The sequence below is a fragment of the Pantherophis guttatus genome, chromosome 4, assembly GCF_059756535.1.
Source record: "Pantherophis guttatus breed Tessera chromosome 4, ASM5975653v1, whole genome shotgun sequence".
Taxonomy (NCBI): domain Eukaryota; kingdom Metazoa; phylum Chordata; class Lepidosauria; order Squamata; family Colubridae; genus Pantherophis; species Pantherophis guttatus.
The window spans coordinates 129,136,496-129,160,227 of record NC_142066.1 but is presented as its reverse complement, the minus strand read 5'-3'; the positions used below and the strand labels follow the sequence as shown (position 1 = coordinate 129,160,227).

Below are 23,732 nucleotides of genomic sequence, written 5' to 3'. Positions count from 1 at the left end.
TTTCCAGTCAGTTGTCAGGCTCTCGAGTGTCCCATTCAGGGCCTCATCTTAACCTCTTATTGTGTTTAATACCTATATGTAAACATTGGGAGACTCAACCCAAGCAAAACAGAATAGCTGATCATTCATTACCACCTCTGATATTCAGTGGAGTGGTGCTCCCCTGTGAAGAGCAGGCTTACCACAAGAATTATTCATTTATTTATTTTATTTATTTTATTATTTTGTCAATAAGTATAAGGAAACAAGTATCAGTATATAGACATAGACATGGACACATGAAAAAATGGCACAAATAAATGGATATAAATAAGCGAAACATAGCCATAAACACATAAAAGCCTTGGTGGCGCAGCAGACTAAAGTGCTGTTAAGTAGCACCAGCTGCCTGCAATTACTGCAAGTTCAAATCTCACCAGCCTCAAGGTTGACTCAACCTTTTATCCTTTCGAGGTAGGTAAAATGAGGACCCAGTTTGTGGGGGCAATAAGCTGACTTTGTATAAAATAGAACACCGTTTGGGGGGGCCGAAAGCCCTACTAAGCAGGTATATACAAAAGTATGAAGGCTATTGCTTAACGCATTGTAAGCCACCCTGAGTCTCCGGAGAAAGGCGACATATAAATCGAACCAATAAATAAATAAATAAATGGAATACATATAAATGGGAACAGTAGGACAGAGACGGTAGGCACGCTGGTGCGCTTATGCACGCCCCCTTAGGGACTTCTTAAGAAACGTATAAGGTAGACAATTTAAAGTAAAAAGTATGGGTGTTAAAGAAACTAACAACAGGATCAGGTAGAGCGTTCCAGACATTTATTATTCTATTGCTGAAGTCGTATTTTCTTGGACTCAGAGCTGCAATTGTCTTGGAGTCAGAGCTGCACTAGGAATAGTTGGTAAAGAGTATGGCCAGGAGTCTTTGCCATCTTAGGTTGATGTAGTAGTTGTGGCCTTACATAGAACAAGAAGCCCTGGTGAGAGAAAATGAATGATTCCTGTAAAAAGCATGACCTAAATAACGCCTAATGCCCTAGGTCATGTGCTCTATGGAGTATTATAATTCATTTTTCAGGAGGCTGCCCTTGAAAATCACCCAGAAAAGTTAAACTGATGCAAAGGGCAGTGGTCTGTTTATTAGATAATCTCATCATTGCCATATAACATAATTGCTCTGGCAGCAGCACTGGGTTGTTGATGTATTTCCTATTAAAATTCAGAGCACTGGTTATTACTTACAAATCTGTGTAAGACTACCTATCCCATCTAAATTCTGCCTGCCCAATCTAAGGGTACAGAGAATGCCAGATGAATGTCTGAACCTTTTGAGAGTTGTGGTGGGACAGTTGTTAGAATGCAGTATTGCATTCTAATTCTGCTGACTGCCAGCTGCTCAATTCTCACCGGCTCAAGATTCACTTAGCCTTCTATTCTTCCAAGGTCTGTAAAATAAAAACCCAGATGTTCTTAAATCAATTCAACTCCGGCTTTTAGTTATCATATCCAAGTTTGACAAGGATTATATGCAGCTAAACAAATCAGAAAAATTCCTTAGAATTGAGGTAGCTTAATTGAGTATCCTACGTGTACTTATTGCTGCTTCTTTTTTTGACTAAATTAATGTTTTGTAAAATTAGGCATAACTCTATTAGGGTCATTGACCAATAAAAAACAAAACGCTGAAAATTTTGTTCCTAAGTAAGCTTAGTCATAGAATGAAAAAAATCTAATTTACAACAAAATAGTTTGGAATTCTAATCTCAAACAGTAACCATATGTATTTCTCTGGCTAATTGGCTTGTTTCAGAAGTGACAGAATTTGATAATTGCTTCCTATGATAAGGCAAGAAGGGAGTTTATGAAGTATGCAGATGCAAAAGATGCTATCACTTAGTTACACTTTAGAGAAATGAATTGTTTTTATTGTAAAATATATGTTGTCTGATTTTTCCCTCACCAGTGCATTCTCGGTGTTGAAGGTTATATGCCTGTAAATTATAGGTTCTTCTGACAGGAATAAAGAAAAAGAAAGTAAACAGAGATTATGGCTAGAGGAAAAGTTGTAATTAGAGTAGAAAACCAGCACCTGCCAATTATGGGCCTCAATTTATATTGATAAAACAGTCTCAAGGTCCAGCTCGTTTATCTTTTACTATTTCTTTGTCCTGATGGGCTAAGAGCCAGTCATGCCTTAGTAAAAGGAGTATCCATTGTTATTGCTTGCTCTTCTGGCTTTCCAGATGTCTTCCACTTTATTTTTTCCCTTCTTTCCACCCATCCCAGGGAGATGATAGGAGATTCTGCCCTTCACCTTCTCCTTTAAAGGATTAGAAAGTCCCAGAAACCTCCCTTTCCTTTCATCACTGTTTCAGTTGAAATCATCCACTTTTTCATCCCCTTTTAAAAAGCAAAAGGGGTGGGTCTGAACAGGAATGCCTTGTTCTCAGGGAAGAGATTTATAACTTCTGTTTGAAGGACAGGAATCAGTTGTAATTAGAAGAGGTTTTGTACACTTACCTTTGTTTTGCCAAGTGTCAGGGCAGTGATCAGGGTGGCCAAGCAATTTTGGAACCACAGTAAATCTAGGAAAATTTAAATTTTATTATTAGTGGTTTAACTTTTTGAACCCAGCAACTGTCTCTTATAATTACTAGTTAAAGGGGTCCTTCAGAGATCATTCAGGCTGACCCGTATTATTTCACTCTTATATTCAATTTCACTTTACGTCCTACTTTACAAATAAAGAATTAAAAGCAAAACATAAACATTTCAAGCAAGATCTTAAATTAAGGAGCTCCTAGAAGCTGCTAAAAACTCTTTATAGTATAGCACAGTTTCTGCAGTACCCAGTACTAAATTCTGTGCAGAAGCTCCCACTAAACAAAAACTCACAACTTTTTTTTTTATCAAAACCTGGCACCATGATTTTATGACCCTTCTATGGTCAATGCAAGACCCAACTTTGACTATGACTCTATGATGGGAATCGAAAGTGAGACATTCAGAGCAGGAAAACCTTTGAAACTACCTTAATATTTCTCCCCTTCTCCTTTATTCAGTAATTAAGAGTAAAACACAATCAGGTTAGGTCAGAATGAGCTCTAAACTTCTAGACCAGTGATGGCTAACCTTTTTGCCATCATGTGCCAAAAGCGGGAGGAGCTCATGTGCGTGCCCACACCCATAATTATATATGCCATGCCCACTGCACATGCATGCACAACACCCCCCCGGGCTCCCCACGCTTTTGGCACGCAATGGCAGAGTGGGCCCGGAAGTTGGCAAACGGGCCGTTTCCAGCCTCTGGAGGGCCTCGGGGTGGGGGGGGATGGAGAAGGCCGTTTTTGCTACTCCCCAGGCTCCTAGAGAGGCTCTAGAGCCTGAGGAAAGCAAAAAACAGGCCTTCTAGTCCCACTGGAAGTTGGCAAACAGGCTGTTTCCAGCCTCCAGAGGGCCTCCTGGGGGCTGGGGAAAGCTGTTTTCACCCTCCCTAGGCTCCTAGAGAGCCTGGAGAGAGCAAAAAATGGGCCTCCCCCCTCCCAGGCCCTCCGGAGGCAGGATACAGCCTGTTTTCCTACTTCTAGTGGGTCCAAAAGGCCCAAAAATCAGCTGAGCTAATGTGCCCACCAATATGGCTCCGTGTGCCACCTGTGGCACGCGTGCCATAGGTTCGCCATCACAGTTCTAGACTTTTCTTAATATAAAGGAGGGGGGGAATCAAAATTATTTGACTAAAGTCCTTGAAAAACATATGGTTTTCCATATTGCCACTAACGGCATTTGTAACATTTTGTGGACTACAAAGCCCTGCTCACAGGCTTCTAGACACTTACCACTTGAATTACTGTAATATGCAGTATGTAAGACTGTCCAGGAAAACATCCAGAAGCTACATTGATGCAGAATACAGCAGCCTGAACAATTATAGGTGTAATCAAATATATTCAGCTGGCCCTGCTGCTTCAGAGCTGCATTGATTACTGGTTGGCTTCCAGGTATAATTCAAAGGGCTGGTTGTTGCTTTTAACATGGAAAGCAACATGGATGTACACCCTACATGGCTCTAGATCTGGTTATGTAAGGAACCACCTCTTTCTCTATCCATCTGCCATAATACATGCATACATACATACAAACATACATACACCCCACATACCAGTGGTGAAATCCAATTTGTTTTACTCCTGGTTCTGTGGGCATGGCAGGGGAAGGATACTACAAAAGCCCCATTCCCTTCCCACTCCTAGGAGAAAGATATTGCAAAATCTCCATTCCCACCCCATTCTGGGGCCAGCCATAGGTGGTATTGCCAGTTCTTCGAACTACTCAAACTTTCCACTACTGGTTCTCTGAACTGCTCAAAATTTCCGCTACTTTTTCTCCAGAACCTGTCAGAACCTGCTGGATTTCATCACACACACACACACACACACACACACACACACACACGATTACTGTCTTTACACCATATATTTCCCCTTAAAACCATGCTCTTAAGTTGGTCTTATTATGTGATGTGTAATATATAGGGAAGACAATCTTCATTTATTTCAGTGTTATATAAACTGCATTCACTTGTTGAAGTGTTTTTCCTTTAGACGCTTTTCCTCTTAAGGCTGTCAAAATATCTTGTTTTAAATTTTATTTCTTCATGTGTGAATAACATCAGGATGAAACATTCCATTTTATTTATTTTGCAAAACTACTGAAATAAAATAAATATGTATAGTTCTGAGGCAAGAAAGTTCAAAGAACAGTAACTAATTTGTCCAGAAAATAAGAAGCTTTGTAGCAGCCAGTATTTTGAAAAGGAGCTTGTTTCTGTACACTGAACAGATCAGATTACCATGTGACAATTACATTAGGCTTTTGTAGAAAGAAAACACTTCTTTAGAAGCTTGCAAATGTTTTAATAAGCATCCAGAAAGTATCATTTTTCTTTATTGGGGATACTGAATTGAAATTGCTAGGTTTTGAACATTCTTTATGCAAGTTCAGATGCATACATTATTATTATTTTTAGAACTGTGCATAGAATAGTCCTCAATTTATAACCATTCATTTAGTGAACAGTTCAAAGGTACATCAGCGCTGAAAAATAGTGACACTTGGCAACTGGCATGTATTTATGACAGATGCACTCTCCTGGTGTCATGTGATCATCACTTGTAACCTTCCCAGGCAAAAGCAAAGTCAATGGGGCAATCCAGATTAACCTAATGATCAATGATACACTTAACAACTGTAGTGATTCGCTTAAAAATGACAAAAGTCATAAAATGAGACACAACTCATAAAAATGCTTCACTTAGCAACAGAAATTTTGGGCTCGATTGTGTTTGTAAGTCGAGGACTACCTGTACTTCAAAAATGTTTAATAAGATGTAATTTAGATCAGCTGGCACCAACTGGTGGTCCGTGGACCATTGGTGGTCCATGAGAAAATTTTGGTGGTCCACAGAAAAATTATTTACTTTTTATATTGCACTACTCTGTTTCCCCAAAAATAAGACCCTGCCTTATATTATAAGAAATAACTGCTTGGCTTTATTGCCATGAACTCAAAAGTTTGATTGGACCTATTATCAGGGGTTGTCTTATTTTGGGGGAAACGGTTAATCAGGGGTCCTTAAATTATGGCTCCTGGACCAGATATGTGCAATGAATGCTTGTGTTACTGCAGAGAGTCTCCCCCTTTGAGGTCTTTTTATGCGAGGCAGAAGGGGGCAGAAATTCCAACTTGGGGTCTGCTTCAGCCTCCTGGTACGGGGCTTTGTGGGAAGGCTGGGGGAAGTGCCGCTGGTGGAGAAAAGCCAGAGGGCCTTGTTCCAGTGGGACTGTATCATGGCCTGGAACTGGCTGACCATCTCAGCCCGCTGAGCCTCTAGGCGCCAGTATCTGGCCTAGCACTCCTCTGCTTCTGCTGAGCCTCCTTGATCAGATCCAATTTGAACTGAGCCAGCTGTTTTGCCAACTCTTTCTGTGGCTGCTTAGCTCCAACAACTGCTTCCTGTTGGGGCCCTAAGGAGCCCAGGTGGGCAGGCGAGGAGTGGCTGGGAGGGGAGGGGCTATGAGAGGCCGGCTAGGTACCCCTTGACTTGAGTGAAATCAAGTTAGCTAAGCCCACCCAGTCACATGACCATCTAGCCACATGTAAATTTGCACATGTATGTAAAAATAGCATTAGATAGAAATTTGTGAAAGTTCATAGAAGTTCACAATCTTTTGTTTTAACTGAATTTGAGAAATTGCTGGAAAAATACAGTCCTTGCTGGATGCTGAATCGTTTGCCCTTTATGTAGGTAGACAAAAATGCTTTTGTTTCAAGTCAGTATAAATATTTATTAGCTTAAAGAGAATTGGTCTAATCATGCTTCTGAAGATCAGTTCGGGCCTACATATTGTCGCACTTTGTTTAAATTGATTTTTAAATTGTTATCTGCTACTACCACATAAACAGCAAACATTAAATTACATGTAATACAATGAAAAAGGTTGTTATATTCATAGTTAAAATATAGATAGTATTGGAGAATAATTCAGTGCCTTCCACTCTTCCCCTAGGGAGGTTGGGGTGAGTCACATTCTCACCTAACCTTACTAACTTATTTATGCATTCGAATGGAGTAGACTTGCTGTAATATAAAATGCTTTTGTTACCTTGAAAAACCAAGCTAGAGTCCTGGCCAGTAGATATGAGAGAGAAAGTTGGTTGTCTATTATCAAGGCATGGAAAAGGTTAGTAAACAGACAAGAGAATTTGCTGTATGTGATTTGGGGGAGGTGTAGAAGAGAGAAAAGACAAATTGGATGATTGCTAATTTGGCTAGGGTGTACTCTACTGGCTTCCTGTTCACAATCTTCTGGAACTAAAGCAAGAAACATTTAGTAGAAAGTAACCATTGCCCACAGGTCTTGGGAGCAGTTATTCCTTATAGGAAATACTACTTTGTACTTCCTATATATGATCATTAAGCTGAGAGTTCAGAAAGCTCTTGAGAGTTGGCAAGAGATCAAAGAAAATGAATAGAGTTCTCCACTCTTTCCCTTCTTGGTAAAAGACCTTTCATGCCAAAGATAGGTCCTGATTGGATTGAAATGGATTTCTAAACATCCAAAATGTAAAGATGTAATCAGTAACCACTTGCTTTTTGTACCTTACCTAGAAAAAGGATGTATTGATTCTGAGGATCTTAAATTTTGTATATATAGGACTGCACTATAAATCTGGTAACTTTGGGAACAAATCCAGAAAAAATTGTTTGTGTGCAATCATTGTTTTGTTATTCCAAATAAATGAAAGACCAAACCCAAAGTCAATTCAAGCTAAAATCTCCTGCATTTAAAGCAAGATTGTCCTAATCTTCCTCCTTTTCAGGATCATGTTGATGCTGTTTTGGAAATAACCATAAAATGGTACAGCATACTCATCTGTTTCCTTGACAACAAGACTTGCCAAAGGCAGGATTTTCTCCCTCCTATCTTCTTAAACTTTACATACTAGCTGATGATTTCCAATATTTACTTTAAATGACTAAGATGTGTGTCAAGTTAACAAGTATACAATTGATTAAGAAATTAAAGTAATAGTTTACATGATAACATTTCAGTGTGTTGATCTATTTTTGAAAAGTATAATTAATATTTAAAGCATTTTTTCAACCTGAGTCCCAGTTAGCAAGTAGATGAAACAAACTTTTTTCAGCAAACTGATCAATTTTGCAGAAGGAAAATATAATCTTATTTTTTTGTTGTTGGATGCATGCAATAAAATTAACACTTTAATCAGTTATGTTGATTTCATTAAAAATTTTAAAACACCAGCTTCTTTTCCTTTTATTACTTCTATTAAACAAAATACAAGAATTTTATTTCTTGCAGGAGAAGTATGGTCTTGCTATGATTAAATGAAGAAATCTTTATTGTGGTCAAAAATCAGTGCACAATAAAATTTAATAGAATAAAATGGCATTATATTCTTCATCCTGTTATGCAACTAAAACACTTAATTTATACTCAAACAACTGTCAAATTAATTCAAATAAAAGAGAAAATTGTAATTATTTTAACAGTTATGCTGTTAAAATAAATATATTTTCTATTTAAATGCTATTACAATTGTTGGATGCTTAATCTGAGTACACTTTCTATTTCTTAGGAAAGCCTCTTGAGTACCAGAATTTCAGCATTGTGGTATCTGATTCCTAACTTGGCCTACTTTGAAGGGGTAACAATAATGAAAGTCTGACTTACTCCTGGGTGTCACTTGGAACTTCCATGCCTTTCTACCTCAAATCCACTTATTTTATTTATTTTAATTTTTACTTTTATTTTTATATGCCGCCCTTCTCCGGAGACTCGGGGCAGCTTACAACGCGTTAAGCAATTTTATACTTTGTCATTTCCAGAATTTGAACTCCTTATGGATGGAAAGATTTGCTTCATTAATGAAGCAAGTAAGTAATGTATTTGTTTATTGAATAGCCCGAAGGCCTTTTCAAACAAAACAGAAAAGAAAAAGGGAAAAAGGCAAAACAGTTACAGAAATAACAATCTAAAAATATATGATATATGACATTAAAATTTTACAATATCAGATTTCAATAGCTAAGTTGCCAAGACTAGATAACCCAAATAAGATAGCTCCTCTCTAACTCAGCTCATCTTTCTTACAATCAATGAAATTCTTTTCGATATAACTGGCTCGTATTGCTGTCATCCTTTTAAGATAGTGAGTGATAGCCCTTACCATGGGAGGAGAGTCAGCCTTCAACAGAAATGCTAATTTATGCCTTATATTCCAGTGGGGAGATTTATTTATAATTGGGGACAGATATTGTTTTCTTACTTCCTCATACAGCCTACATTCGAATATTATATGCGCCGTGTCCTCCACGACGTTTACCCCACATATACATGTTCTTTTGTCATACGGGATTTTCCGGTAACGACCGAATTTAACGTTGGTATCTAAAAGTTCAAATCTAAACTTAACAAATAACTGTCTCTCCACTGATGGCATTTCTAAATGTAAATACTTTTCCAGGGTGAAAGTTGTTTTAACTGCTGTCAGCAGTTTAAGGAAGTGATTGGTTGAAAGAGTTGTCATGTCCATTTGCCCATGTATATCTTTAATCCGTTGTTTAACTTGCTTCAGTGTGTCACACAACGGGAACCCTACGCCATATCGGTTCAATATTTCTGACAGCTGGGTTAGCCAGGAATACCTTTGAGGATTTGAAATCTGCTGTTCCTCTAGGCAGATTTTGGGGAGTCTGCTGGCTTCCATCTGAGTCATTTTTAGCCAGTAGGCTACCGCCCTAGTGATTGTATAGGTGTACAGTGAGAAATGTCCCAATTCAGCTCTGACGGCTGCAGCTGAAGTGGAATTGTTTACCCCGAGCATCCTCCTTAACAAATTATTTTGAGTTCTCTCCAATATGGGGGCCTCTGTAAGACCCCAAATTTCGGCACCATAGAGCATGATCGGAATAAGTTTAGCCTGAAAGACTTTACAAAGAGGTAAAATGAAGGTTGGTTGGATACGTTTACTTAATTTGGATACAAGGCTTGCTCCTGCTCTGACCTTTTGAGAAAGGTATTGATGGTGCGGAGTCCAACCTCCTGCACTGGAAAAAACAATTCCAAGATAAGTATATTGGGTACATTAATGAAGCTTCTTAACCTATAAATAGATTTACTGATCATTATTTTCATTAGAGGGGGTTTAACAAAAGGAATCATTTGATCTGCTATGGTGTTTTCAATAGTAGAAACTCTTAATCTTTGATGAGTTCCAAACGCTTCATGGAAATAGTCATTTTCTCCTAGTTTAATGGGAGGCCTTAGGTGTAGGCCTTTGAATGTAACTGACTGATTACAATATCTTTTTAGGTTTTCAAGACATACTCTGATATAGAATACGACCGGAGAAATGAAACAATTGATCCAATATCTTCATCAGCTGAGTATGAATTAGAAAAACGTGTAGAAAAATTGGATATTTTCCCCATAGACATTGAAAAAGGTATATATTCTGAAATTGCCATAGGGTGGGAGTTGAATAGTTTAATATATGAAGTGCTGCTCAGATATGCCCTTAAAAAAATTTGGCATTTGGATTCAAAAATTAGTTGTATATTGCTCCTTGAATCTATAAATAATTATAATATAATGTATAGACATAATTTTATGGGTTTTTCATTTTTGCCATCAGAACACTGTCTGCCATCCTAGTAACAGTCATTTGCTACTGTGCTCCATTTTGCCATTCCTTTTCCCTCTTCACTTCTTTTATAACACATACATGCCAACCTTGTATTTTTCTCTATTTTTAAGAGAATATTTTTACTTAGTTCTCCTGTCCCATTTATTCTGCCGCAAATCAATTTTGTAAATTATTTGCAGATCTGTAAAAAATACTTTCAATCCTAATGTGGGCCTATTATTAAATATATGTATATGTAAGAGTATTAGGCAATATTGCCAGAGGGTTTTTAAATGAGTCTATAATGCTGGAGAAAGTGGAAGGAAACACAACAGAGGACAACCAGTACCAAGATGGGTGGATTCAATTACAGCAGCAGTGGGTGTACCATTGGAAGAAGGATCAAATTGGGACAGCTCATTTTAGAGAAAATCTTATCAGCATAGTGATTAGTTTTGACACTAACTTGATGGCACTCATTCATTCATCCAACCATCCATCCATTCATTCATTCATTCCCAGAGAGATCAATGAAGATAAAGTGAGGAAGACTCTCCAATGCTTGCAAACGATTACTGGATTCTTTGAGATTGCAGAAGAGTCTTAAGGATATAGTTGATTTTGTGTACAGGTCATATAGATGACCTGTACAGTTGACCCGTACCAACTGAAAAATACCTGTACGAACTTCTATGAAATGAATGTATATTTTGCAATGAGCTAACTTTCCTGAAACAATTCTCACAATGTACAGATATAAATCTGGGTAGTTGGCTGCTGGTTTGTGTATTAGAATATTGGATTTTATTTTAAATGATTTATAGGGTTAAAGTAAAAAGTGAACAGTGAAGTAAATTTGAAAAATTCACAGGTGAAAGACCATCCATATATGTGTATAAGTTTTACCTAGCACTGATGATGTTACCTTGTTTTGTAATGAAATGTAATGAAAACTCAGAGAACACCAGGGACTCCACAATTCAACGCTGAACTACAAATATTCATGTTCAATTTTTTTTTCAGATGAACAAGGATTTGGCATTTCTGTTATCGGTATGGGAATTGGAATAGAAACAGGTCATGAGAAGCTGGGAATATTTGTAAAAACTATTACAGAACATGGGCCTGCAGAAAAAGATGGCAGGTAAATATGAACTATCATTGTTTCAAGTATCACTGAAAATTAAAGTGTATTGTGGTATACACTTAATGAAGCCTATAAATAATCAGTAAAAGTGTGTGTTTTTAATTGAAAGTGAGTATTTATAAATTCTGTAGTTTATAAGTGATTTAATCAAATGAGATAACATCACATTTGGTTTTATTTTGACCCTTCATGCTTAAAATTACAATCATATTGACGTGTAAATGTCTAAAAATTAAACACACATGTTTGAGTATCTTAACTTTCATCACAGTATTTTTTAAAAACATATCATCAGACAAGCTAACATTAGTGAGAAGGTTCATCTTTGAAAAGTTGCTATTTTAATTTCACAGAAAATCTACCTTTCAGTATACAGTAAACTGAAATCAGTGATGAGAACCAACGAGGGAAATACTTATTTCTCTATCAAGCATTTAGTTCTTTTTATCCTAAAATTACCCTAGATCCATAGGCAAACAAAAACTATGATTAATTAAATCTATGCAATAAAATTTAGAGATCAATAATGAATCATATAAATGGAAAAATTCAAGATAAAATAAAGAATGAACATTGATGGAACACAAATTAATTATACAAAGTAGAAGGGACACTTATTATCAAACACGAAATAGTGTACTGACACTATGTTCAGAGTATCAAAGGTTTGGATATAAACAAATAACAAAGAATTAATTAAAAAGTCTAAAAATGTAGAAAGGAGGATAACATGCCAAGACTTAGAATATCATTTGGAATATTATTTAGACAGTTCATATGAGTTGCCAACAAATTTTCTCATTAAGGAAGAAGTAACACAAAGCTCTTATATTACACACAAGAATTTATACAAAAATTCAGTTTGGAAATTCAACTTAAAGCCAAGTTGATCAAATATTTGAAATGATTTGCTTTCCAAAGCAGATAAGTGATTTGGATTAAGTTGTGGGGGGGGGGGGGATAGTTGGGAATGCCAACTATTAAAATTAATTTAATTTATTCATGAATTGAATTGAAGAATACACCCATTTTGCATATAGACGAACACAAAGCTAGCTGCAGAGAGAAATAAACTATGATCATCATACAGAGATTTCTATGCATCTGTTCATTATTAGAATAGCACAGGTGATTATTTTAACACAAATTGAAGATAGAGACAAAAAATTGATATTGTATCCTAGTTGGGACCTTTATTATATGATTTTAATTCTATATCTGGAATAATTTATAACTTTCATTCAGGGGTCCAAGGATGATATGAGTAAATCGAAACCATGATGAGTAACTTAACAGGTTAATATCTTTCGGTCCGTCTGGGGAGGACCATGAGATATGGAAGGCTATGACTTTGAGTATAAGAGTAGTAAATGTTAAAGAATAGATATAGCAAGTGAAATGAAAGAAAAATAAGACATATTGTTTCTGAAGCTAAGAGAATAATTTACTGGATCTTGAAGGATAAAAAAATTGTTAGGCTAGTTTTTTCCCAACTAAGCAAGTAAATATGTGACAAATGATGATACCTTATCAGTGTCTTACTAATCTAAGAGATCAACTGATAATATATTTAGCAACCATTAGGTGAATGAAAATTCAGGTGCGGACTCTCCATCTTCTCAGAAGATTTTGACACCCCCAGTAGACTGGAATCATGGGAGCAAGAAATCCAGAATATAACAGCTTTGAAATGCTTTTATATATCTTTTATATATCTAGTATGTTTCCCAATGAAATATTATATTTAGTAAATGCAGTTACAAGGAATAAAAGTAGTGCCCAGTCTACCAGCTCTGCAACACTCCTATGGGTAGACTTTGGAAAGGGTAAGTAGATTGCAATTTTTCTTCCAACTATGAATTGTTACTATATGTGCAAATAGCATGAAGTGCCATTGGGGGCTTTGGAGGAGTCCTCATGTCCCCCAGGCCCCATTGTCTGTTCTAAAAATCGCCTATACTGAATAGAAAAGAATAGTTGAGTGAAGTTATAAGCCATTAGCTATAAGCTATTTCTATTAATGGCTCAAAATGCTATCTGTGCATGTAGTTGTGTATGCATCTTTAAAGGGAATGGGGATCTTCACTGGATTGACACAGTGAAATGGATTGTGTTGTGGGTGAATATTTTATATGGAACAGTACTATACCTATTAGGATGACTGCATTTTGGGAGTTGCTTCCAGTGTGGAATAACAGTCCCAAAAATGAGGAGAGCTGGTGCAGCCTTTGAAGATCAGTTGGAAAGTGATTTCTGCTTGCCTTTTATCTCCCTGGATCAAAGGGAGATCTAGAGCTCCATATTAGTTCTGGACAGCAGTTCTTTCTAGCTAAACTGCAGAAACGGAAAAGTTTCTGCAGCCAGACTATAAATTGAGCTGTGAGGAGCTTGGATTTATAAATTCTTACTCTCACCATCTCTTAATCACTTAAAGAAATAATCAATTACAACTGAAGAGATATTTCCTTTTGTAGCAAAGACTCTTTGTTACATAAAGGTTTCGGTGGTTAAAGAGATATTATTTTTACTCTAGTTTTATTTTTATTTTTATTTTTGAAGAGAATGCTTTGATACAGTTTGTTAGTAAGCTATATAGAAAAGCCAGGCATCAGAATTTCTGTTAATTATCTTTATAACAACGGTAGCAATACTATTATATGCTCAAAAGTTGGTAAGTCTCAACATTCCTGATTAATGAAGATGGAATGACTAAATTAACAATTTAGTCAAAATTGTCAAAATTTAGTCAACAATTCCCTTGTTTAGGGAAACACTGCCTATAATTATGACTGAATGAAAACTCCTTATAGATTTTTTTTATGAAATAGAAAAAAAATCACCTATAATTTGTGGTTTTGATGATAAGAAAAAAATGGATAATATAAAAAAGGATTTTTGGAATCATCAAATAAATAATTTTGTAAATGTACAAAATTATATGTACATTTTGATGCAAAGGAAATAGGAACTATTTTTTCCTTTCAGCACTTTTCCTTTTCTTTTTTTATTGCTATATTTATTAGTCTGTTAGTTTTTAGGTGCTTTGTAAAACTTGAATTAATAATGTATAGAAAAAAATTCTTCCCTCTAAAAATTGTAGTTCAAACTGCAGAGTAATGACTTAACTCAAAAATTAACTTTTTAGTGTTGAAGACCTGATTTTATAATTTTTACATGGAATATTTAAACTATTCAACTGAAAAACTTCTGATTCTCTAAATATATTTCCCTCTTCTGATGAGAGAAAAAATAGCTGCTTCTATATAGATATTTATGAAAATGCTGTTACATGAAGGAGGCTGTGTCAATCCTTCCTATTTATTTCAAAAAAATGAGTCATAAATAAGAGGGAGTAAGTGGCAAATAAAAAAACAGGATTGAGAAGTCTCTGAAACTTAATTCTGAAATAAAGACACAAAAGGAGGCAACCTTTTCAACCAGTTAGCATATTTGGCATTTTTGGAACATATTGTGGATATTATCACACAATGACTACAATGAAGGAGTTGCCTGTTTGTAGAATAGTTGTAATGGGGGGGGGGGAGATACTCTTTCTCATTAGTTCTCTACATACCTCCTAATGCTCCTGTTGTTACTTTCTTGATAGAGAAATAATTCTCAGGTAAAGAAGACCAAAAGAAGTTACTCAGGATACAAATAATCCTGGCCCCAGAAGGTCTAGAGAGGTTACATTAAACTCCAATACTTGTGACTCTGACAGTGGTAATTCAGACTTTGAATCAGAGTCTTAGTTACCCAGATAAAAAGAAATAATGACATTTCTACAGATTTAAGAGATAGTGAAAGGTAGATTGCTTAGTTACAAAGAAAAGGACCTGGTTCAAGCAGAAAATTCATATGTCACAATCACAAAAACTTTGGTGGCTCATAAATCAAAAAAGACATATGTCACTGAAGTGTCAGCCTCCTTTCTTTTCCCACTCCACTGTTATTAATGGGCCAACATAGCACATCCCACGAATCTTTCCAAAAGCTTTATAGAAAAAAACAAAATAGCAATGAATCAACTAGAACAGAGTTTCTCAACCTTGACAGTTTGAAGACGTGTGGACTTCAACTCCCAGAATTCCCCAGCCAGCAATTCTGGCAGTTGAAGTCCACACATCTTCAAACTGCCAAGGTTGAGAAACTCTGAACTAGAAGGTGTTCAGAAATCTCCTCCTTCCATTTGATTAGATTAGATTAGATTAGATTAGATTTATTAAATTTGTATACCGCCCTTCTCCCGAAGGACTTAGGGCGATGAACAGCCAAGATTAAAATACATACAATATAAAAATTAAAATAAATTAAAACAGAATTAGATCAGTTTGGCTTCCCCAAATTCTAAAACCCTTTACCCATAAAATAACCCATTAAAATTTTAAGCCAGCCCGGCTTGCTGAAATAAGAAGGTCTTCAAAGCTCGGCGGAAAGTACAGAGGTCCGGGATCAGTCGTATTCCTGGGGGTAGCTCGATCCAGAGGGCGGGTGCCCCCACAGAGAAGGCTCTCCCCCTGGGGGTCTTCAGTCAACATCGCTTGACCGACGGCAACCTGAGGAGACCCTCTCTGTGGGAGCGGATTGACCGGTGGGAGGTTATCGGTGGCAGAAGATGGTCTCGTAAATACCCGGGCCCTAAGCCATGGAGCGCTTTAAAGATGAGAACCAATACCTTGAAGCGCACCCAGAAGACCACTGGGAGCCAATGCAGCTCGTGCAGGAGAGGTGTTACATGGGAGCACAATGTCGCCCCCATAATTACCTGCGCGGCTACATTCTGGACCAGCTGGAGCCTCCGGGTGCTCCTCAAGGGGAGCCCCATGTAGAGAGCATTGCAGTAGTCCAGGCGAGAGGTGATGAGGGCATGAGTGACCGTGCATAAGGAGTCCCGATCCAGAAAGGGACGCAACTGACGTATAAGGCGAACCTGATAAAAAGCCCCCCTGGCCACGGCCGTCATATGCTCTTCTAAAAGACAGCTGTGCATCGAGGAGGACCCCCAAGTTACGAGCCCTCTCCGTGGGGGCCAATGACTCGCCCCCAATAGCCAGCGATGGCACCAGCTGGCTATATTGGGACACCGGCAGCCACAGCCACTCGGTCTTGGAGGGGTTCAGTCGGAGCCTGTTCCTCCCCATCCAGACCCGCACAGTCTCCAGGCACCGGGACATCACTTCAAGGGCATCGTTGGGGTGGTCTGGGGTGGAGATGTACAGCTGAGTGTCATCAGCATAGAGATGGCACCGCACCCCAAATCCACGGATGATCTCACCCAGCGGCTTCACATAAATGTTGAACAGGAGAGGCGAGATGACCGACCCTTGCGGCAACCCATAAACAAGGTGCCTCGAATGGAAATGAAATATGAAACATGAAATGGATAAGATAATAAAATATATAAAGGGGTTTTTTTCTTCCCCTTATAGAGGATAATTTATTGTTAAATAATTGGTAAATGAGAATAATAATGTAATAAACTGTTAAATAAGAAAATGTGGGATAGAGGATTAAGCACAAAAGATTCGTAACTGATCAATACACTTTCTGTAATTGTAATGGATGACAATTGTTTTATGTTTTAAGTTTGGTTTAAAAATAAAAAAAAATTTCAAAACAAAAACAAAAACAAGGTGCCTCGAGGTTGACCTCTGCCCCCCAGCCAACACGGACTGCGACCGGTCAGAGAGATAGGAGGAGAACCACCGTAGCACGGTGCCTCCCACTCCCAACCCCTCCAGCCGGCGCAGCATGATACCATGGTCGATGGTATCAAAAGCCACTGAGAGATCTAATAGGACCAGAACAGAGGAACATCCCCTGTCCCGAGCCCTCCAGAGATCATCAACCAAAGCGACCAATGCCGTTTCCATGCTGTACCCAGGCCTGAAGCCGGACTGGAATGGATCCAGATAGATAGTTTCATCCAGATACTGTGGGAGCTGTCGCGCAACCACACTCTCAACAACCTTCGCCACAAAGCGAAGGTTGGAGACAGGATGGTAATTTGCCAAAACAGCCGGATCCAGAGAAGGCTTCTTGAGGAGGGGCCTCACCACCGCCTCTTTCAAGGCGGGAGGTAAGAAACCCTCACTCAAAGAAGCATTTATAATCCTCTGGAGCCAGCCTCGTGTAACCTCCCAGGTAGCCAGCACCAACCAGGAGGGACACAGGTCCAATAAACATGTGGTTGCGTTCAACCTCCCCAGCATCCTGTCCACGTCCTCGGGAGTCACAGGATCAAACTCCTCCCAGATAACATTCTCAAGACCCGCCTCGGACACCTCGCCTGAACCCACCCAGTCAGAGTCCAGGCCGTCCCAAATTTGAGCGATTTTATCATGCAGATAATGCGCAAAATCCTCAGCATGCCCTTGCAAGGGGTCTTTCCGCACTCCCAGGTGGAGAAGGGAGCGGGTCACCCTAAATAGGGCATCTGGGCGATTATCTGCTGACATGATAAGAGCGGAAAAGTAGTTACACTTTGCCGCTTATTTTCATAGACATAAAATCAGAAACTCATTGATACAAACATGGATCCTGATTAGGCAGAGATACTATAAAAAAGTCCCAAGGTGGCTTTCCACGATGGAGGCCCTGATCTATTCCAATAGATGGGGAATGGAGAAAATGAGTAGGTATAAAGACATTTTAGATGAAGGAGGAAATCTTAAATCAAATGATACCTTGAGAGAGCAAGGAATAATTTTAGATTGGTGGACCTACTTACAAATAAAATCTAGATACCAGAAAGACAAAGAACAATGTGGCTTAGAACTTGGACTTAATGGGTTGGATAAAGTCCTGATGGGAACAGGCAAAAAGATCCTGGCTAAATTATACAACTATTTATTAGATGAAGACAGGGCTGAGGATATAACAAAGAATCAAATGAATGCATGGGAGAAAAATATTGGACGTGATATAAATTTTAATGAATGGGAGGAGGCATGGAATAAGAACCTTAAATTGACCAGAGCTGCGATATACAAGGAAAATCACTACAAGATGCTCCACAGATGGTATCTAGCCCCGGCTAGGCTAGCAAAGATATATCCCAATATGCACCCCAACTGTTGGAAATGTGGCTATGGTCAAGGCATCTTCTTTCACATTTGGTGGACGTGCCCGGAAGCGAAAGAATATTGGAGTATGACCAGGAGATGGTTACAAGAAATAATTGGGGAAGATATTGAATTAACACTGGAAATATTTCTCCTGGGAATAGTAAAGAAGCCATATGGAAATGAAAGGATTCATTTAATGATACACATAATTACAACCGCCATATTGGCTTATGCACAATATTGGAAAGAGAAAACCCAGCCACCAGAAGAGCTTATAATTAGGAAAATACAGGAGTGCACAGAGATGACTAAATTAACTCATGAAATAAACAATGATGAGAATTCAGAATACTATACTGTGTGGGGAAGGTGGTATGAATGGATGTATGATACAATGAAAGGAAGAGAAAAAGGTGTGTTAAATAAAAGTAAAAAGTAATTTGAAATGTCACCAGAAATATATTCTGTATATAGTTAAAACCACTGCACATCTGATATTAATGGAAATGTCAATATATTTATGTCTTTTTAAACTCAATAAAGTTTTTCAAAAAAAAAAAAAGAGCGGAAAAGTAGTTGCACTTTGCCGCTTTTATCGCCACTAAGTAGGTCTTGTTATAAGACCTCACTAGTGCTTGGTCAGATCCAGAACGACTAGCCCTCCAACTACTCTCTGGGCGTCTTTTCCGGCGCTTCATCTCCCTCAGCTCCTCGGAGAACCAAGGAGCTGGGCCGATTCGGCACCGGGTCAGAGGCCGTAAAGACATGACCCAATCTAAAGCACCAGTGGCTGCCCTATCCCAGGTGGCCACCAGGTCTTTCGTTGAGTCGTGAGCCAGAGTCTCAGGGAATAGCCCAAGCTCCATTTGGAACCCATCAGGATCCATCAGGCACCTGGGGCGGAACCACCTAGTGGGCTCTGCCTCCCTGCGGTGGGGTGTAGTAGTCAGGAAGTCAAGTCTAAGGAGAGAATGGTCTGACCATGACAAGGGTTCGATGACTATATCCCCTATATCTAGACCATTCAACCACTGACCAGAGACAAAAACCAAGTCCAGAGTGTGTCCTCCTGTGTGAGTAGGGCCATGAATTAACTGGGTCAGGTCCATGGCTGTCATGGAAGCCATGAACTCCCGAGCCACCTCCGACATTTCACTGATGGACGGCAGGTTGAAATCCCCCATGACCAAAAACCTGTGGGTATCAACCACCACCCCGGATAAAACTTTGAGGAGCTTGGGCAGGGCCGCTGCCACCAGCAGGGAACCAAGTACACAATCAGCAAGCCCATCTGCATCCCATGGCCCCACTTCACAAGGAGAGACTCACATCTGGCTATCTGAGGTACAGTGGCCTCCCTAGAATCGAGGCCTTCCTTTACAATAACCGCCACTCCCCCACCCCTACTCTGGGCCCTCAGCTGATGAAATGCGCGTAAACCCAGTGGGCACATCTCAACGAGGGGGACCCCCCTCCTGGCCCAACCAGGTCTCTGTAATAACCGCCAGGTCCGCTACCCCCTCCTGAATCAGCTCACAAATGAGGGGGGCTTTGTTGACCACGGACCTGGCGTTGCACAGCATCAGCCTAAGACCAGGGCTCTGAGACTCTGGATAACCCAGGGAACGAGGTGAGCATTGGGAGCCGGAGCACGTCGCCGCTTGGAGACAGCAGGCACGTGCCCCCACAATACGATGTGGCCCCCTGCTCCCACCATATCTGCCCCTCCCACCCATAATCCTGATGGAATTGCCCTCCTCCATACCAACACTACTATACCACTAAATACCAACATTTGAGTTTTTTGTATGCAAGTTGAGTTACATTTAGCAGAAAATTTTACTGGGTATGACCAAAATGTCATTTGTTTCAAGAGCCAAGTTTTATGAGATACTGGCTGCATTACTAATTTGATTCTACTTAAATGCAAACATAAAAAAATCAGAAGACAATTGAATGATGAAAAAGAATTGATCCTCAGTACTCTGCAATATTATGCTTCTCTCTTTCCTCTTATGCTGTCTTTTATTCCAGTAAGTGTACATTTTTCTATGATAATGTGTTTGTTTATTGTTATTTGGTTCAAAGTTTACACAACTGTATTTATAAACTTGCTACTGTACCTGATGTTGAATTGTTTATCTTGGTTTAAGCGAAGAATTAGTTCAAAAACATTTGATTTAAGTTTCAAAAGAGGCTTCAGAAGTGGATTATAGGGCCAACTTATTTTATCTTTCATTAAGCAGATTATAAAATATCATGCATTTCTTTACATGTCTGTTTTTATTTTTCTTAAAGGATCCGATTAAACGATCAACTTATAGAAGTAGATGGTGTCAACATGGTCGGTGTTTCACAAGATTTTGCTTCAACAGTTCTCAGACGTAGCACAGGACGAATCCGGTAACATTTTCTAGGAAACCCTGGAAAAGAAATTTTAAATTCAATGCAATTATGCTACTGTAATAAAACAAATAGCATATTCCAAATAAATGGAATGAAAACAATTAACATTTTCAAAAATCCCTTTGCCTCAATATATTTACACTTAATATACTGTAAGTCTATTAAATATTATTTATTTATTTATTTATTTATTTATTTATTTATTTATTTATTAAATTTATATACCGCCCTATTCCTAAGGGACTCAGGGCGGTGAACAGCGAACAATAAAAATACATGTAATACAAACGTTAATAATAAAAAACCAATTAAAATATACTAAACATTCTGGTCCTAGATAATTCAAGACATCCCAGTTTAAAATAAAATCAAAAAGCAATATAAAGGGAAAGTTAGGCCAGGCCGGCCTGCTGAAACAGGAATGTTTTGAGGGCACGGCGGAAAGTGCGCAGATCCGGAATCTTCTGTATCTCTGGGGGGAGCTCGTTCCAGATGGTGGGTGCCCTCACAGAAAAGGCTCTCCCCCTGGGGGCCGCCAGTTGACATTGTTTGGCTGACGGCACCCTGAGAAGCCCCTCTCTATGGGAGCGTACTGGGCGGTGAGAGGCTATTGGTGGCAGAAGGCAGAAGGCGGTCTCGTAAGTACGGTCCTAAGCCATGGAGCGCTCTAAAGGTGGTAACTAAGACCTTGAAGCGCACCCGGAAGACCACAGGGAGCCAGTGCAGCTCGCGCAGGAGGGGAGCCACATGGGAGCGCCATGCTGCTCCCATAACTACCCGCGCGGCCGCATTCTGGACCAGCTGGAGCCTCCGGGAGCTCCTCAAGGGGAGCCCCATGTAGAGAGCATTACAGTAGTCCAGGCGTGAAGTGACGAGGGCATGAGTGACCGTTTTTAACGAGTCCCGATCCAGAAAGGGACGCAACTGGCGAATCAGGCGAACCTGATAAAAAGACCTCCCGGCCACAGCCGTCAAGTGTTCTTCTAAAGACAGCCGTGAGTCCAAGAGGACGCCTAAGTTGCGAACCCTCTCCGTGGGGGGCAATGACTCATCCCCAATAGTCAGTGATGGCACCAATTGACTATATCGGGACGTCGGAAACCACAGCCACTCGGTCTTGGATGGGTTGAGCCTGAGTCTGTTCCTCCCCATCCAGATCCGTACAGCCTCCAGGCACTGGGACATCACTTTAAGGGCATCATTGGGGTGGTCCGGGGTGGAGATGTATAGCTGAGTATCATCAGCATACTGATGATACTTCACCCCAAAACCACGGATGATCTCACCCAGCGGCTTCACATAAATGTTGAACAGAAGGGGTGAGAGAACCGACCCCTGTGGCACCCCACATATAAGGGGCCTCGGGGTCGACCTCTGCCCCCCTGTCAACACAGACTGCGACCGATCAGAGAGAAAGGAGGAGAACCACCGCAACACAGTGCCCCCCACCCCTAACTCTTCCAACCGGTGCAGCATGATATCATGGTCGATGGTATCAAAAGCTGCTGAGAGGTCTAATAGGACCAGGATAGAGGAGCAACCCCTGTCCCGGGCCCTCCAGAGATCATCTACCAATGCGACCAATGCTGTTTCCGTGCTGTATCCAGGCCTGAAGCCCGACTGGAACGGATCTAGATAAGCCGATTCATCCAAGTACTGAGGAAGCTGTCGCGCTACCACACTCTCAACAACCTTCGCAACGAAGCGAAGGTTGGAGACTGGACGGTAATTAGCCAACACTGCTGGGTCCAGGGAAGGCTTCTTGAGGAGAGGCCTCACCACCGCCTCCTTCAAGGTGGCAGGGAAGACACCCTCTCTCAAGGAAGCATTTATAATCCCCTGGAGCCAACCTCGTGTAACCTCCCGAGAGGCCAGCACCAGCCAGGAGGGACACGGGTCCAATAAACATGTGGCCGCGCTTAGTCTGATTGTTATTATTCTACTGATTGTTACCTCACATTGTCAAATGGTACAGATCAGGGGTGGGTTCTACTTACCTTTACTACTGGTTTGCAGTGGGGCCACACACAGAGAAGCTTCTGTGCATGCGCAGAATCGCTTTGATGATGTCGGAGTCGGTGGGTGGAGCCTCCCGTTAGTTTTACTACCGGTTCTATAGAACCGGTGCGAACCAGGGGGCAACCCACCACTGGTATAGATGGCCCTTAAAAACCACTCATTAAGCACTGTTTAAACTTATACACAACAGCAAGATGGCCTGCCTTTCTGCCCATCATAGCATCCTTGCAGTAACATGATCACAATCCAGATATTTGGCAACTGGCTTGAAATTATGATTTACACTCTCTCATATGATGAAGATGGATAATGTGTGTTGTGTTTCCCACATAGTCATCTGTGTGAATTTTTAATTCTCCTGCAGTGTTCATTTCTAAGTATTTGACATTCCTTCATTAGAAGAGTAAGAATTTCTGTTACTTTTTAAAAATTTCCTTTAAAAAAATTACACATACATGTAGTCCTCAATTTATGACCACAATTGAGCCCAAAATTTCCATTGCTAAATGAGACAGTTGTTAAGTTGCCCCACTTTACGGCCTTTCTTGTCACAGTTGTTAAGCGAATCACTGCATTTATTAAATTGGTAACATGGTTGTAAAGTGAATCTGGTTTTCCCATTGACTTTTCTTGTCAGAAGATTGCAGAAGGTGATATTATTGTCATGACATCACAGGTTTGTGTGACCTGTTTATTATTACCAGTAAACCTTAACTTGTGATCAGTTGCTTAGGGACCTGTTCTGCCCCAGCTCCAGATTCCTGAGGATATTGACACACACCAACGGTCCTTATCAAATTTATTAAGTAGCAAGAATAAACCAAAGTCCGGCAAAGGTTGGCAACCAGCCCAGAAAACAAGATACGATAAGACTTTTCCAAAA

The 23,732-nt window shown here is 39.7% G+C and overlaps 1 protein-coding gene across 7 annotated transcripts in view; it reads left to right on the top strand.

Annotated features, from left to right (window-relative positions):
* The window catches only part of PPP1R9A (protein phosphatase 1 regulatory subunit 9A), a 98,292-nt gene that overhangs the window by 20,775 nt on the left and 53,785 nt on the right, over positions 1 to 23,732 (top strand). For all 7 annotated transcript variants that reach the window (XM_034402536.2, XM_034402534.2, XM_034402535.2 and 4 more), the window contains 3 exons: positions 9,898 to 10,030; positions 11,234 to 11,354; positions 20,723 to 20,827. In XM_034402536.2, the coding sequence (XP_034258427.1) occupies positions 9,898 to 10,030; positions 11,234 to 11,354; positions 20,723 to 20,827 (359 nt within the window). The remainder of the gene's footprint in view (positions 1 to 9,897; positions 10,031 to 11,233; positions 11,355 to 20,722; positions 20,828 to 23,732) is intronic.